The sequence below is a fragment of the Sciurus vulgaris genome (genome assembly GCF_902686455.1).
Source record: "Sciurus vulgaris genome assembly, chromosome: 11".
Classification (NCBI taxonomy): domain Eukaryota; kingdom Metazoa; phylum Chordata; class Mammalia; order Rodentia; family Sciuridae; genus Sciurus; species Sciurus vulgaris.
In genome coordinates this window covers 124,873,448-124,891,482 of record NC_136472.1, presented here as the reverse complement: position 1 = coordinate 124,891,482, position 18,035 = coordinate 124,873,448, and the positions used below count along the sequence as shown (strand labels likewise).

The 18,035-nt window shown below is 33.5% G+C and overlaps 2 protein-coding genes across 9 annotated transcripts in view; one reads left to right on the top strand and one right to left on the bottom strand.

Annotated features, from left to right (window-relative positions):
• KCNJ5 (potassium inwardly rectifying channel subfamily J member 5) overlaps nt 1–18,035 on the bottom strand; it is a gene marked incomplete at its 5' end in the record, with an annotated part of 310,228 nt that overhangs the window by 56,767 nt on the left and 235,426 nt on the right. The window lies entirely within an intron of this gene.
• ARHGAP32 (Rho GTPase activating protein 32) overlaps nt 1–18,035 on the top strand; it is a 288,492-nt gene that overhangs the window by 117,809 nt on the left and 152,648 nt on the right. For 6 of the 8 annotated variants that reach the window (XM_079104113.1, XM_079104108.1, XM_079104112.1 and 3 more), the window contains one exon: nt 11,525–11,633. In XM_079104113.1, the coding sequence (XP_078960239.1) occupies nt 11,529–11,633 (105 nt within the window). In that variant the 5' untranslated portion in view covers nt 11,525–11,528. Of the gene's footprint in view, nt 1–9,361; nt 9,802–11,392; nt 11,415–11,524; nt 11,634–18,035 lie in introns of those variants that run through there. The other 2 variants (XM_079104109.1, XM_079104110.1) reach the window with 2 other exon arrangements.

The window sequence follows — 18,035 nt, the reverse complement described above, 5'->3', positions numbered from 1 at the left end:
CAGAGAGAACATTCCTTCAGCCTTTGGTTTTTTGGGACTGACTTATTTCACTTAGCATGGTATTTTCCAGTTCCATCCATTTACCAGTAAATGCCGTAATTTCATTTTTTTATGGCTGAATAATAGTTTGTTGTGTATATATGCCACATTTTCTTTATCCATTTATCTGTTGTATACCACCTAGGTTGGTTCAATACCTTGATATCTTATTGAAATTCTTTCTTTGAGGCTTTTCTTTGCACCAGTGATGTATAGAATATGTTGACAACATAAAATATTTAAAGCCACAATATTATGACCTTAATTTTAAAGATGCAGTTTGTAGGTCTGATGTCTAATATCATCAAGTTTATAATACCATCTTGTTAAATGTTCTTTAATATCGTGTTACTGGTAGGTGGACAACCTGGCATATAGGACATGTAATTTGAGACAGTTACAGGGATGATATAGTGCATAGTTGAACTGCATTTTTACAATTTGCATTCCTTTAATCTGTAGATGCCCAAATCCTTCAGTCACGTCTTCACTTGTGTCTGCATTTAAGACAGTTGATTTTAAGTGAGAAGAGAAACTTCTGACTCCAGTTAAGCTGGATGATTTGATGATGAGCATGCTTTAAATTTGGGGGGAATGCCTTTAATGATTTGTAGCATTATAGGTCTAGTATTTCATGCACTTGATTGACTAGGTTCTTTATTCCTTCTCTTTCTAGTTGGAATGATGCAACAAGTTAGAGGATACTACACAGTCCAAATAGGTAATGAGGGCCTGGACAATGGTATTAATATTTCTTGTAATAGGTTTTTGCTTTTTTCTTAGATCTAGGATGATTTACTTTAATGGCTAATTCACCTGGAAATTCATGAAGCCATTTCATAGTTCCCTGCTTTTATTACTGTGACTCTTTTGTCTTCTTCAGAAATTCTTGATTTTGGGATTCCCAACCAGTTTTTATGAGCCTGGAAAAATGGAGAGGTAGTATTAACACTTAACCATTCGTATATATTTTTAACCATACCACACTCAGGCACATTGTATGCAGTGTTACTCTTCATGAATATCACACCCTTAATAAGCAGTTATGTACAATGTCAAAAAAGGTGTATACTTTGCCCAAAGAAATCATTTATATTGCTTTGTAACTTTGAAGATAAGATCTGGGGTTTTGTTTATTTTCTACAATATTCTTTTAACATAACATATAGCTGTCACTCAATATACCCTTATCAGGTTTAGAAAAATAATGATTTTAATTGTAATCAACAGAGTTGGATGTGAACATCCCTTAATCTCTGAAAATTTTATGTAGTATTGGAGTTTAGCCATTAGTCTCTCTTTATAATTTTTGAAATGAATCTGTCTTAACCATGAGGCATGCTTGTACAAGACTTTCTTGGTATTTTAGTAACTAAGCCTTGTAGGATGTAGTCTATTGTGGGCCTTTCTTAGATCTGTCTGAGTTTTTTGATATTCAGGAAGGTCTTAGAACATACCAACTATGTAAAACTATACAATTCCTGGTTATTAAGTTGTTTATTTAAATTCAGAAAACTTAAGACCTATTTTTTTCTTAATCTTTTACATTCAGATTAAATATTGAACTTACCCTTAAATGGTCAATTGCACTTTCAACATTATTAAATTAAAATTTCTGACACACTCAAAACTCTATTTATAAATATGACATAGTCTATTTTCTGTGTTTAAAATAAAATTCATCACATGACTAGCTTAGCAAGATTATCATCAGAAGAAGCAAAACCTTCTCAGATACTTAATTTTGGAAGTCCTGATATATGTTTATGTTTCATTGATGATTAATTTTCCTTTCTATGTTCATTTGAATTTTCTGTGTTATTGTTTGAAATCAAATAATTCTTTTACCCTGGTTGTTTCTGTCAGCTCTCTTTTTTCTCCCTCTTCCCTTCCTCATCAAATAAGATCTTTAGGATATTTTACTTTCATTTTTTTTTAAGTTCTGTCTCCCTAAGATGAGACATTTGAAATTCTTGCTTACCCCCATTTAACCCCACCCCTAGCCCTTAGTTTTTGCTGAGATAGTTTAGTATTTTTTTTATCATTCATTTAGTTATGATTATCATCATTCAGCATTTACTGTTGTTTCTTCTCATCCTCATCACATCTTATCTTAAGGTGTCTGTTCTAGGATATTTGTTACTAGGTTGGTATTTTATTATATTTTTTGTAGGTGATGTCCTCTGACTTCTTGTATACACTTCAATACCAATCTTTTTTCTTTTCCTTTGTGTATTAGCTTTTCATTGCTCTAATAAATATCTGAGATAAATCATCTTAAAAGGAGGAAAGGTTTATTTTGGCTCAAGGTTTTAGAGATTTCAGTTCTTGGTCAGTTGACCTGCTGCCTTTGGGTCAGTGATGAGGCAGTATATCATGGTGGGGAATGAGTGGTGGAGGAGGCTTTTCACCTAATGGCAACTGGAAAGCAAAGAGGGAGATAGGAAGGGGTTAGGGTCTCAGCATCCCCTTCAAATTCGCACTCCCAGAGACCTAACTTCCTTCTACTAGGCCCCACCTTCTCAAGGTTCTAGTACCTCCCAGTAGTGCCACAGGCTGGGAACAAGTCTTCAACATATGGGCTTTTGGGGACATTCAAGATCCAGACTGTAGCAGTTTGTAGCTTGCTCTTTATGTGTGTAAGCATTTTTAACTTTATATTACATATATTTTGTCATCCATTCTTCAACTGGAAGTTCAGTGATATTTTGGTCTACAGATTCAAGTTTTTGTGTTAGGGAAGAAATTTTGATATTACTATTAGTAAATTTGGATATTACTATTAGTAATTTAGTTACTGCCTTCCTTATATCTATAAGTGTTTTCTCTTTGTGGAACCTGTATTTTTTTTTTTTTTTTGACTTATTAGGCCTTTATAATCCTTTCTTTAATGATAAATTTCTCTTTACATCTTCATTTTGTGGTTTGAAGTAGTTTTGTACTTGTTTCCTTCCTTCTTTTCTTCCTTTGACTACACTGGGGATTGAACTCAGAAGTGCTTAATCACTGACCCATATCCCCAGCTCTTTTTATTTTATTTCTTTGATTTTGAGATAGGGTCTTACTGAGTTGTTTAGGGCCTTCTGCCATCATCTTTTTGAATCTTCCAAATTCAAATGGAATAATCATTTTTAAGTCTTCTTCATATTTGGCTATATATACATATAAACAGATATATAATAAATTTAGGTCATTTCTTTTTTAGTTTTCAATGCATTTTATTCATTCAGTCTTCAAGTTTTATTTGTTCTGACTGACCAGATCATGTGCTTTTAACTGCTGAGTAAAAAATACTTGCACTTCCTGCACTCCCTCGTGCTTTCTTCATAGTCCCATGTTGTATGATAGCTTCTGCCTTGCTTCTTTTGGATACACACGCCTACCTTAGCGCCCCTTGTTGGCAGGCAAATTTCTTTAAAGAGTAATTTCCCAGTTTTTATTATTACCTTGCAAATAAACTTCTTTTTCATTGTGGGAAGGATTGAGGTATATCCTTACTTGAACCTCTGTTTTTCTCTATTGGTTTGCATGACCACCCCCACTTGCTTTTTTAGTCTTCCATAAGTTTATCAGTTATTGGTTTCCTGAGGTCACCATACCATTCTGTTAGGGATTTATTGCCCCTTTTAAAAACTTACTAATAATTTTTCAGAGATTTGGAAGAGAGGGATGTCTTGGGGTGGAAGTTGCATTGCTTAAAATTTTCTGGCTTTTGAGAAGAAAGTTCTCTGAAGGAAATACCCTGTGAGGCAAAATATTAACATAGTTCCCCAGTCTGGTAAGTTTCTAAGGATACGAATGGCTATTTTGTGATCCTCTTCAGGTGGGAAAGTGGAATCTTCCAGGAAAAATGGTCTCCTACATCTGGAGTGACTGAGAGGTGCTAATGCATTCTAATATTCCTATCTGCAAAATGGGGCTGATCATAGTGTATAAAACAATAACCAGTTAGAAGATTATTGCAATAAAATGTGCCAAACCAAAAAGATGGAAACCAAAAAACCAAAAAATGTCAGAAATAAAATGAATAAGGATCTTTAAAACCTATATAAAAAATAAATGAAATTCTTACTAAAGAACATAAAAGAAGTCAGAAACAAATGAAAAATATACCTTCTTTATAGCTGAAACTGTACAACACCATAATGGTATTAGTTCAAGCTAATTTGTAAATTTCATGTGATAATAAGAATGCTTTTTAACAAAGCTAGATGAATTGATCTTGAAATAAACTGATAGAGGTAAAGAAAAGAAATTGAGGGTAGTAGATAGAGGACTTGGGTAACCAGGTACTGTAATATAGTCATAGTAATTAAAACCCGTGGTGCCAGGACATGAAGAGAAATCACTTGGGGTAGGAAGAAAAGCATTCACATACCCACATCCATAGGAAGATTTAGCTGTGGTACAGCAAGCTGCCCTAAACCAGTGAAAGTACTATTCATTAAATGGGGGAAGAGGGAGATTGTATACACATGTGTGCAAAATAAACCTAGAATTCTGCCTTATACCTAGGAAAAATGATATATGGTCAGAGATTTAAGTGTACTAAGTGATAACAAAACATTTTAAAAATAAACCTTGAGAGAATTAAAAAATGTTATATGTATATATATGTTATATATGTATATTTTTTTTCATAGTACTGGGGATTGAAAATAAAGGAGTTGGGAATGCAGCTCAGTTATAGAGTGCCCTGGGTTCAATCCCCTAATAACACTGAAAACCAAAAAACCACCCCAAACCAGCAAAGCAGCTCTCCATGTTGATGGAAAATTTTCCAGGAAATATTAGAAAGAAGCAAGGTTCACAAGAGTATGTAAACACAATCAGGAGTAGCATATTTGCACACTGCTTTTATACTTTTCTTTGTATAGATATTTTCTTTCATATATATGAATAATTTAAAATTCTGAAAGAGTACAAGAAACTTGATTACCTTGGGAGAAGGAAATTTAATGGGTGGGATGGGACAGACTGAAGATTAGGATGGGAATGAAATTTTTTATACTATGTACCTTATATCTTTTTGAGTTTTGTTGCTAAAATTATTATGCCTACTGAGAATTAGAGTATATCAGGCCTTTTCAGTTCAAAGTGACCAAAATGCACTTCAGCTGGCTTCAGCACATTTCTTTGTCTTTTTCACCACAAATGCAGCTGTCCGCAATCAGTGTTACAAGTTGTTTCTTTATTTTCTAGGAATACTGAAAATACTAGATTTATGTAAACACATTATTAACCTATATTAACTAGCCAGAACAGAGCTCCTATATTTTAAGATTTGCAGTCTAATTTACTAATATATTCTGAAATTAGCATATTAGTATTTTACATTCTATGATGCCAGGTCATGGCTTTTATGAGTTACAAGCACACTGACACACAGAAACTTTGTACCTTGTGTTTTACTACTTCAATCTCAGGCAAAACCAGTAGAGAACACCAAGCTTACCATGTAGGCCATATTGCAAAGAGCCGTTCCTCTCTAGTGGATTGAGATACTCTATATAATCCAAAAGTGACTAATAAACCAAACTCTTTATTATCTCTGATAGAAGAGTAATGCTTGTCTGTATCTGCCAAGCATCACCAAATGGTCAGGCCCTAAACCAGACTTTGACTCATTATTATCACCAGTGGGGAATAGCTTATTGGACATAACTGTCACAGAAGCAAAAGCAAACTTGACAAACAAGAAATAAACAAAACAGATTGGGAGAATAAAAAGAGGAAAGTAAAATTCTATTGCAGCATGTAAATTTACTCTAAAGATTAAGAAAAGATATGCCTGGGATGGACAGTCATTGAGGTATAATTCTGGGTAGTGTGGCGTATTTCTTCAGAAGGGAATTCACTTGGACTTCTCTTTGGAATGTCAAAACTGTCAAGTGTAAGTTTTCAAAAGATATAAACAAAAATCTCATACAAATAAAATGTGTGTCAAAGATTCAAGTGTTTAATTTTAACAGGGGCAGCTGCAAAATGGAATGGTCCATGATCTTTGTGCTTGAGGAAGTGTTTTTCTCTTTGTTTTCTGTTTGATTCAGTGTTTCCAGGTTCAAGTATGAAGATGTTTTATAGAATAGTCTTATAAAAATGTAGTATTAGGTTCTTCAGTTTTTGTGGTTGGCAATTATTACTGTAGCTTCTGTTCGATATGAAACTATGAGACTAACATTTGTCCTTAATTATAAAAGCATAGAACAAAAGAATCAATAAATACTAAGTTTTTATGGAGTTGATTCATTATTACATGGCATAATATATATATGTATAAACACACAATAATTTGTAATAACTATTAAACTAATGTGTATTAGTAATAAACTTTATACTTATCGAAGTATAACTTGCATATAATAAACTCTACCAATTGTAAGGGTACAGCTTGGTAAATTTATACATATGTGTACATACAAGTAATAACGACACAGTTGAGCTAATTTTTCTAGCTTGCCACTAGACCCTTGTCCCTCCTAATGATTACCTCTCTCAAAAGAAATTATTCTCACTTCTGTCATGATCATTAATTTTATCTGTTCTTGAACTTCATGTAAATAAAATTATAGCACATACTTATGTCTGGCTTCTGTTGCTCAACAAATAATGAAATTTAGCTACTTATTGCAAGTGGCAGCAATAGTTCTGTGTACTTTGTGAAAAATAGTAAAAGTTATGTATTGTTGATGGACATATTTGTTGCTGTAATAAATAATTGCATTACTACTAAGAATATGTTTAATTCTTTTTTCATATTGACCAGATAACCAGTGATCTCGCCAAATTATCTTATTAATTCTATGTTGTTTGTAGAGTTTTTTAGATTGTGTACAAATCATATCATCTTTAAATAATGAGAATTTTATTTTTTCTATTCAATTTTTATTCCCTTTTTCTTTTTCTAGCTTTTTTTTTTTAAACAGTACAGTGGTGTGTGGAAGATATTCTTTTCTTATTCAGTACTTCAACTTTAAATATGTTAGCTGTGTTTTTAAAATAATGTCAATTAAAATACTTTTAAAATTCATGCACAAATATTAAATCCTACCTATTGAAATGATTTTTTTAAAAACTTTTAATAGTGTGGTCAGTTACAAGGATTGATTTTAGAATGTTAAACCAACTTGCATTTTGGACCAAAACTCACTTGTTCAATATATATCTTTTCTGAATACTACTGAGTTTGATTTGCTGATATTTTGCTAAGGAGTTTTGTTGGTTCATGTTACCAACCTATAGTTTTCTTTCCTAGTAATGTCTTTATCGGCTTTCATTATACAGACTGGCTTACTATTTTAGAGGTACCAGATCCAAAGATGCTATCTCTTTTGCTCTGGGCTCAAGGTGAGGTAGCACATCATGGGGGAAGTGCCCCATGGAGGAAAACTGCTCAGCTTACAGTGGCATCAGGAAGTAGAGAGGAGGAAGGAGTTGCAGGGAAGATGCACCCTTCCCGGGCATGCCCCCAGTGTCTCAACTCCTCCAGCCACACCCCAGCTGCCTATAGTTATCACTCAGTCCATTCAAGCAAGGATAGACTGATTAGATTACAATTTGCATAATCCAATTATTTTACATCTACATATTGCTGCATTAGCAGGAGCTCATATCCAAACCATAACACCTGGTTTCATCGAATGGGTTGATAAGTGTTTATTTTTATGTGCCAGAAGAATATATGTAGGAATGTTAGTATTTATTCTTTGAACGTTTTAAACAATTCACTAGTGAATCCAGTTAGGCCTGGAGGTTTAATTTCTTTCATAGCTATGAGAGTAAAACGTTTTTTGTTTTGTTTTGTTTCTTGTTTCAGTTTTGGTGAATTGTGTTCTTCAGGTACTTTGTCCATTTCGACTAAATTCTCTACTGCATTGAAATGAAATTGCTCATAATATCCTGAAAATCTTTTTTAATGTGCATAGACTGCGTAATCTTTGTAATGTCTGTAGACTTTCTAGTTATAACTCTTCAGTTTTTTCTTGATCAGTCTTGCTAGGGATTATTCACTATTAGTCTTTCAAAGAATCAACTTTTGTCCTTTTTTTCTCTATTGTACATCTGCTACATCTGCTATTTTATTATTAAGTAAAGTTTTTTCTTTATACTTTTCTTGAATTAGTTTACTGTTTTTTTCTAGCTTCTTGTCATGGAAACTTAGGGTACTGATTCTTAAACTTGTGTTATTTCCCATATAATACATTTAAAGTTATGAATTTTGCTCTAAATAGTGCTTTAGTTGTAGCCCATTTATATCTGTTACATTTTCAGTATCATTCAGATCAAAATATTTTCTCATCTCCATTGTGATATCACATATTTGATATGAGTAATTCAGTAATTTGAGTTCTAGATATTGGGGGCATATCTATTTGTCTTTCAGTAATTAGTGTGATTCTGTGGTGGTTACAAAGCATGTAATTCATGGTTTAAATTCTTTGTATTTGTTGAGAGTTGCGTTGTTTAGCAGTTAATCTCCTGGTAAATGTTTTATGTGAGCTTGAAAAGAATGTGTATCCTCTAGTTGTTGGATTTAGTTTTCTGTTGAAAAGTTTGAAATTGGAAAATTGTTTGCATCTACATACCATGATTATTTTTGCTCATTCTACCAGTTACTGAGGAGGTTTGTTAAAAATATCAGCTGTGAGTATGGATTTATCTCCTTTTCCTTTAGTTCTTTCAGATTTTGCTTTTTGTATTTTAAAACTGTTATTTGTTATGGTACTTAGGGATTGAATCCAGGGCCTTACACATGCTAGACATGTGCTCTATTACTGAGCTACATCCCCAGTCCTTGGCTTCAAACTTGTGATCCCTCTGCCTCAACCTCCTGAATAGCTGGGATTATGGACATATGCTACAATGCCTGGCTTCTTTATTTTTTAAATACTACTTTTGTTTCTCTATTTCAACATTTTTTTTAAAATTTCTGACTCAATAATTTAGACATGTGAGACATTTTACTTACTTTTATGCTGTTTTATACATATTCTTGCTCTTCTTTTCTTTTCATAGTTCAGTGTAATTATTTTCTACTATCTTCTCTAACCCTCTCTGTAACCATGTCCATTTAACTCCATCTAGTGAGTTAATTTCAGGTATTTTCAGTCTTAGAATGAACATTTGTTTCTCACAGATTCCAGTTCTCTTGTTGAAATTCTTCATCTTTTTTTATCTATTTTTACTGACACATTTTAAAATGTTTTTCATTTCATCAGACATATAAATCATGAAACGTTTTAAATTTAACTGAAATTTTATTACCAGCTTGTGTATCTCTCTTTCCCCTTGGTTTGCCGTGGCAAGTTATTACTTGTGATCCATATGATCTTGGAGAAGTCTTCCTTTCTATAGAGCTTTGGCTAGTTGGTTGCCTATCCTGAGACTTCACCTATGTGATGTATTCTAGAAAAATTATGAGTATTGCCTTTTCTTCTTGTTGGATTTTGGGTGATTATGTCTAGAGCTTAATACATCATAAATAGAAGCTGCACTATAAAGAATACAAATAACAATAAATGTTGGTGAGGATGTGGGGAGAAAGTACTTTCATACATTGTTGGTGGGACTGCAAATTGGTGCAACCACAGTGGAAAGCAGTATGGAGCTTCTTTAGAAAACTTGGAATGGAACTACCATTTGACCCAGCTATCCTACTCTTCGGTCTATACCCAAAGAACTTAAAATCAGCATTCTACAGTGATGCAGCCACATCCGTGTTTATAGCAGCTCAACTCACAATAGCCAAGCTGTGGAAACAATGTAGGTGTCCTTCAGCAGATGAATGGATAAAGAAAATGTGGTATATACACATCATGGAATATTACTCACCTGTAAAGAAGAATGAAATTATGGTGTTTGCCAGTAAATGGATGAAACTGGAAAATATCATGCTAGGAGAAATAAGCCAATCCCCCAAAATCAAAGGCCAAATGTTCTCTCTGATTTGTGGATGTTAACCCAAAATAAGGAGGGTTGGGAGGGGAATAATAGAAATCCATTGGACTAGACAAAGGGAAATGAAGGGAAGGGAGAGGGGAGGGGAATAGAAAAAAACAGTAGAATTAATTGGACATAACTTTCCTAGCCTGGTATTTGTATACACCAGGATAACTCCATATCATGTATGACCACAACAGTGGGAACCTAAATAGAACAAATTATAGTGTACGTATGGATATTCTGCCAAAATACATTCTACTGTCATGTATAACTAAAAATAAAAATAAAATATATAAAAAAAGAGGCTTCTAATGCACCATAGCTATTTTAGCATCCCTGAGAACTGTCAAATCTAAATTGTGTATCACTGTTTCACTTTGTTTCCCCAATTTTCTTTCCTCCTCCCCTCCCCCTTTTTTGTTAAAGCTTGGCTCATAATGTTTATTGGATACAAGATAATGTAGATGAAAATTTGCAGAGTGTTCACCCTATATAAATTTGGAGACTGTTTTTTCTCTAAAGAGAGCTAATTTTTCCTCTGTCAAGGCTTGGTTTTAGACTTATTGGAGTTTTTTTTTCTATTTTTGTTTGTCCTTACTCCTAAGACACAGCTTTTGTGGAATCTGAATTGAGAGCTCAGGTTTTTTAGTGCTCCTGTACCTTGGCAGCACTTGTCAGTGTCTGTCTTCTCAATGTTGCTGGGCTGTTAAATGTCTACTTGAATCTTTATTTAGTTTCTTATTGTTTTCTTGGTGTCTTTGACTACATACTTGTAAACTTAGGAATCTGTTAATGATTTGAGGGGAATTTTCATGTAGACTTTTAAGTACTTTCTCTACAGGTCTTTTATGGGGGCATTTTACCCCTGAGTCCCCATCTGCTTTGGTTAACCTTATGTATAATCTATACCTCCTCAGCCTGCTTAAGATTATTTTACTATGCTTGACTGTCTTTCCTATCATTGATTCAGAAAAATTTTTTAAATACAAAATAATGATTAAATGTGGAATTTACTTCATTGGGCTTTCCTCCTTTCAAAGATTGTAATCTTGGTAATCTCACTTGGATTGATGGTTTTCCTGTACCTTTGGACAATAGCTCATATTGTGTTTAACAGAGAAAAATAATTTCTTACATGATAATTACCATCAACCATAGATGTTAAATAGCTCTAAGCCTTTTTTTAAGCTCCTGGAGTAAAAGCAGATTTTTGGTACATCATAAAAGATCTCTGAAAGCTACAGTAAGAATATAGGGTCATTGCTAGCCACTCAAGTTGTTGTTGTTGTTCTTCTTTTTAAATTTGTTCTTTTTAGTTATACATGACAATAGAATCTATTTTGACATATTTATATATACATGGAATATATCTTATTCTGATTAGGATCCCAGTCTTGCGGATATACATGAAGTTGAGGTTTTAAGTTCTTTAAGTAAGTTTAAAATCAAGCATATAATTTTTCTGCTCTTTGAATTGTGTTCACTGAAAAGATTTCATAGAAATGAAAATTCTTACCAGTATCTCTCTTGTTTTGATCTCCAGGAAGATGAAGTCCTCAATACATTCTGAAGAGGATGATTTTGTTCCAGAACTACATAGAAATGTTCACCCTCGAGAGCGGCCTGATTGGGAAGAAACACTTAGTGCAATGGTAAATCAGTTTTGTACATATGTACACATGTACATTGTACTTACATAAGTACAAGAAACTGGGGAAGCATACTCACAGAAGAAAGTGTAAATTTTATTTATTTATTTATTTTTTTGCTGTGTTCATTTATTTAGTAAATAGTGTTTGAACAAATACTTGAATCCAGGTACTTTTGTAGATACTGTGGGGAGAGTAATAGGGTTACAGAGTGATAGGATATAGTGTGAAAGAATATTCACTGGTTACATAGGGTGACCACAGATTGACTCTGGGGAGGTGGGATTTTAACAGAGAACTGAAGGATGTGAGGGAATAAGTAGTGTGTTTCTTTGGGAACATGTCATTTTAAGCAGTGGAAGAACAAGTTTAAGACTATGGCATAGGATTAAGAAATAAGATGGAAGAAACACAAAAACACAATATAACTGAAATTGAATGCTCCAGGGTAAGAACAGGAGCAGGAGGAGAGGAGGTTGAAGAAATGGTTTAAATAAGTAGAGAGCAGATCTTGTGGTTTCTTATAGTCCACTTGTAAGGACTTTGCTGTGTATATAATATTTTAGTCAGCTTTTGTGAAACCGTGACCAAAATTCCTGACAAGAACAATTGAAAGGAGTACAAGTTTATTTGGGACTCATGGTTTCAGTCCAGAGACTGCTGACTCCATTGCTTTGGGTCCAAGTTAAGGCAGCACATCTTGGGGGAAGGGCCCAGCAGAGGAAAGCTGTTCAGCTAATGGGGTCAGGAAGCACAGAGAGACATGGAAGAGGGAAGGGGCTGCAGGGAAAATGCATCCTTCCAGGGCATGCCCCTAGTGGCCTATCTTCTCTAGCCACATCTTATTGCCTAAAGTTATACCAAGTCCATTTAATCTAAGATGGACTAATTAGATGATTGATTTGCCTCTGAATATTCCTTCAGAAACACAGAAGCTTTGGGTGGATACCTCATATCAAAACTGTAACACTGAGTTAGATGGAGGCTATAGAGGATTTTTGGCTGAGGAGTAACATGATCTGGCTTGAAATTTTATTGCTTTAAGTTCAGGGAGGCAAAAGAGGAAGTAAGGAAACCACTGAGAAGGGTCAACAGTGGTGGTAGCTTGAATCAGGATGGTAGTAGATATGGTTGGAGTTGTTTAGATTCTGCATATATTTTAATGGATATAGCCAATTTTTTTTTTTTTTTTTTTTTTTTTTTTTTTTTTAATGAGTGTGAGTGAGCAAAGAATGTGAGTTCTTTTTGGTCTTATTAGCCAGAAGAATGGAATGTATGTTTACTGAGTTGCTAAAAAAGTGGTTTTTGTTGAGAATTTTTTTTGAAAAAGTCAACAGTGTTATTTTCCACAAGATATGTTTGAGCTATCTATTTAGTTTATTAAAACTTTTGTAACTTAGGTCTGTTAATAACAATGGAATTATTTTTTGTGGGAGATAACATTTTACATAATTTTGGTTCAAAGTTAGTATTCTTTATCATCAAAATTTAATGTAAATGTCCATCTATTATGCTGACAAGAGATTTTACATATTTCATTTTCTTTTCATTCTGATAAGTTATGAAAATAGTTCATAAGCATATGATTTTAATTGAGCATTTTCATCACTTGGATGACATTTATAGAGTTCTGTTAGAATCTCCTCTTTGTATTTGCCTTTTTGCATTAATGACTTCCAATCGAAGGTTAAATGGAAAACTCCTCAATTGCAGAATTAACTGGAGTTTGCAATATGGAAATTTACTTTGTACTTGCATTGTGGTCTAAAAAATCCTACTGTGCCTGTAGTTAAGGTTGAAAATATAATCAGTGCAAATTTGTGTAGGAATGAAGTCTCCCCTCTTATTTTAACATTTGCTAGCTTGGGAAGTATGTACAGTAGCTTGTGATTACTTATAATTCTAAGAATACTACTTGTCATTCAGATGACTTGATCACAGTATTTCTTATATAAGCTGTTTTACCTTGCAATTTTAGGTTAAGTTCATTGGGAAATATAAAATTTGTAGCAAAAACTAGTTACCAAAGCACTTCAGTGTTCAGTAGAGGAAGTTGAAAATGTGTCAAATTAAGCCTTTTTCTGCTCCACACATATTATTATTAAAATCAGTTACAATGTATCTTAGTAGATTACAGTTCATGTTGTACTGAATTAATATTTGTTCATGTTGTTTGTGAATGCTCTCTTCTGTAGATGTACCATGTTCATAGGGGGCTAACTCTTCAACCACTTCAAACTCAACAGTGCCTTCTCACTAACAGCTGAACTCATTTAGAGTAAATGAAGGGGCTGGTGTTGTAGATCAGTGGTATTATGGCACTTGCGCAGCACATGTGAGGCACTGGGGTTTGATCCTCAGCACCACATTAAAAAATAAATAAATAAAATAAAATTATAAAAAACTGATGAAAATATTTTTTTAAAAAAGGAGTCAGTGAAAACCATTTGAAGTCATTTGCCCTGTTTTTCTAGTTGGCTATTAATGGTTACTCCAAAGTCCTCAACCCTTTGAGCAACTATTCTCACCAAAAGGCTTATATAGTTAAACCAGTTTGTTTTTTCTGGATACCCAACCCTTTGAGCAACTGTTCTCACCAAAAGGCTTATATAATTAAACCAGTTTGTTTTTTCCCAGATACCTACCTACTTTTCTTTCTCTCTCTCTCTCTCTCTCTCTCTCTCTCTCTCTCTCTCTCTCTCTCTCTCTCTCTCTCTCTCTCTCTCTCTTTTTCTTTGTTTCTTTTTTTTTGGGGGGGGGTAACTGGAAATTGAACTCAGGGGTACTCAACCATGGTGCCACATCTGCAACTTTGTTTTGTATTTTATTTAGAAACAGGGTCTCGCTGAATTGCTTAGTGCCTCACTTTTGCTAAGAATGGTTTTGAACTCATGATTCTCCTGTCTCAGCTTCCCAAGCCACTGGGATTACAGGTGTGTGCCATCATGCTCAGCTTCTGATACATTTCTTTGGCTGCCACTGCAAAACATAATTTAATGGATTCACCGTTGGTAAATGGCTTTCCTTGCTTGGCTGTCAAATGAGTTACTGAGAAATTTACTTAGGTTTTAATGTTGTTGTTATTTGTGCTTTGGTGAAGAATTCTGAATGGTAATGCACTCTGCTTTAGAATTTTTAAATTTTCCTGAGTGTTGCTTTCCTGTGAATGGAGAGTATTGTGATGAGTGCATAGTTCAGTATAATGTTGATGTATCTTCTGTTCTTTCAGCATTCCTGTAATTTCACTACATAATAAACACAGTGCTTTGTCACCTAACTTGATAACAAGATAATTGATATTACTCTGTTAATTACAGGTGTGTCATTTAAAGTCCACTTTTCTTATTTTTACATGATGTGTTTGTATTATTAATTTTTAAAAATGTGGCACAGCAGTACATGTGGAAACTGAAACGTTGAGTTATGATTTAATAATGCAGTTTATGGTGTGCCAGGCAACCCTGTGAATTGATGAGAGTGCCAGATATGGTCTTTTTTGTATCTACTCATCTTTCTCATTGTAGCACAAAAGTGCCCATAAATATACATTAAAAAATGAGCATGACTGTGTTCCATGAAACCTTATTCATGGACATTTGTTATTTGAGTGTCATGTGATAGTCACATGCCACTAGATAATCGTTCTTCTTTTGACTCCCCCCACCAAACATTTAAAAATGTGAAACTACTTTTAGCTCAAGGGCTGTATGATGAGGACAGGTGGTGGGCTGGATTGACCTAATTATTTGGTCCCTTCTTTGTAATATATTGTAACTTAAGAGATAAGCTTAAGATGAAAGCTTCCTTAAACCTTCCGGGAAGAAATTAGTTTAATTAGCTTTATTTTTCCTCTCATAGTATGCTGTTCATATCTGTAATATAATACTTACCTCATTGTATTAATATAATCAATTATGAATATGTCCACCTTCCCACTTGCCCTTTCTGGAAGGGTAGAGATCATTTTGTATTCATTTTATTCAGTTAAAAAGAGGATATAATCATGTCTTTCATACAAATGTAGAATGAATACATGCTAAAGATATTTAACTTGTTTATTAATAAAGGAATCACTCAAGTGTTGAAACTGGCTCAGAGATCCAAAGCACTTTTTATAGACATGTATGCTGAAATACATGCAAATGGATGCAAGACTGTTCAGTTCCATTGAAAATACTTTGCATTTCTTATGTATAGAAATTATTTGGGTTATTGTCAGTTTTCTATAGATCAACTTCCATCTCTACAGAATTGTTAAGTCAAAAGATAAACAAAATCCCATACCTTTATCAATTCAGGTAATCCCTGAAGCTGCCATCATTCCATGAAAGGATAGTCAGAATATTTTTTGCCCGTTTAAAAATCTTTCACAATTTTTTCCTACAAATTTTATGACATCTGCCAAATATAAACTGATTTTGTGGAATGAAAAGTCATATTAGTTTTTATGTGGCGATCTGTTCTCTTTGTATTAAAATGTCACATGCAGTATATATGTGATATTGTTGAATTCTCTTTTCTAGAGTTCATACTGATTTATCTAAGCAGCTATGGAAATTCCTTTTTGTATCATGTATTAATGCCTTGTTATTGTCTTATTTCATATTGCAGTTTCTTAATGTGTAAGCTCCTTGTGGGCAGGTGCTGTCATCCTTCTTTCATTTAAAAAAAAAAGTCACACTCAATAAATATGCATTCCCAGAGTGCAAAAAGTATACGGGAAAGGAAGGAAAGGATATAAATGAGGTTATAGATGTTTACTAACTAGAGATAGGTTATATCTCTAGAAAGTTGTGTTCATTTTAAACACTAAGTAAGAGAAGAGAAGGTTTAGGACCATAGGACCATTCTCTCAATAATAAACAAAGTGCAATATCACTTTGGGAAAGAAATTAATTCTTAAGAGAAACTCACATAAAATGTTTTCCCAAAACAATTCCATGTAGCCAATTTTTGAGTGTAGAAAAGTTTTATAAATATAAGGACTCAAATCGGGCATGGTGCTATATGCCTATAATCCTAGCAGCTTGGGAGGCTGAGGCAGGAGGATCAACTCACTCAGTGAGACTGTCTCTAAATAAAATACAAAAAATGGCTGAGAATGTTGCTCAGTGGTTAAGCACCCCTGGATCCACTCCTCGGTACCAAAAAAAAAAAAAAAAAAAAAAAAACCTTAATTTCAAAATTTTAATTGGTTTGTGTGGTGCAACTAGAATATCAGTTTTTTATATACGTGATGAAAGGAGTACCAGAAATTTTGAATTTGTTAAGAGTTTAAGGAATTTTGTATACAGTCTTGTTAAAAATCAAAACAGCAATAAAATCCTAAAATAGGGCTCTGTCCTTTCTTGGTTTATGATTAGGTGTTCTTCATAAATCAGTAACTAAATAAGTATTTTAAGAAATCTAAGCTGGGTGTAGTGATGTGTAACTGTAGTTTAATCTATTCCAGAGGCTGAGGAAGGAGGAACACTTGAATCCAGAAGTTTGGGCCAACCTGGGCAACACAGTGAGAATTTGTCTCTTAAAACAACCCCAAAGAAACAAACAATAATGAAATCTAATAAAAATTTAGAGTTTTTCTAAATTACTAAAAGTAAATTATTTATAACTTTAATATTGAAATCATTTAGTAAATTCAGAGTAGGATTTTTTTTTTTTAAGTAACTAGTATTGAACCCAGTGACACTCAACCACTGAGCCACAGCCCCAGCCTTTTTAAAATTAAAAATTTTTTTTTTCTTTTTTTTACTTTTTAAGACAGGGTCTCACTAATTTGCTCAGGGCCTCACATCGTAGGATCTTTTAAACAGTAGCATAAAAAAATCTGAAAAGGTTATGTGTCTAAGGCTCTTTGATGTTTTGATCATTTTAGAGTCATCATATTGGTGTTTCTGTATTCATTTTATTTTCAGTATTGAAAATACTTAGTAAAGACTGAATTGCATCATGTGTGTGTGCATTGATGTTTTAAAAATATGTGATATCACAATATGTGTAGAAAATAAAATGCTATTGAATTGTGATTTAATAGTGCAGTTTGTGGTGTGCCAAGCAGCAGTGTGAATTGAGGAGTGCCTTTTCAATATTCTCAGAATGGTTCTTGCTAATTCTCATCAACAACAACAACAAAAATTTGTTAGGAACAGTTTCTCCCTTCAGTTTCCTTTTCTGTCATTAAATTTAATATGTGATCAGGGCTCAGGTCTAAAACCTAGTCATGTGTGACCACATAAATTTATTGATAAATGAAATGGTTCTGACTGAAAATGTTTAGTATTCTAATAACTGGAGTCTTGAAAGCAAGTGATGAACTTTCAACTTCCAGAATATGGAAGATTTTTTTAAAAAAGTATGGAAATTGTCACTACACAACCTTGTCAACTCTACGTATTTAGCTTGTGC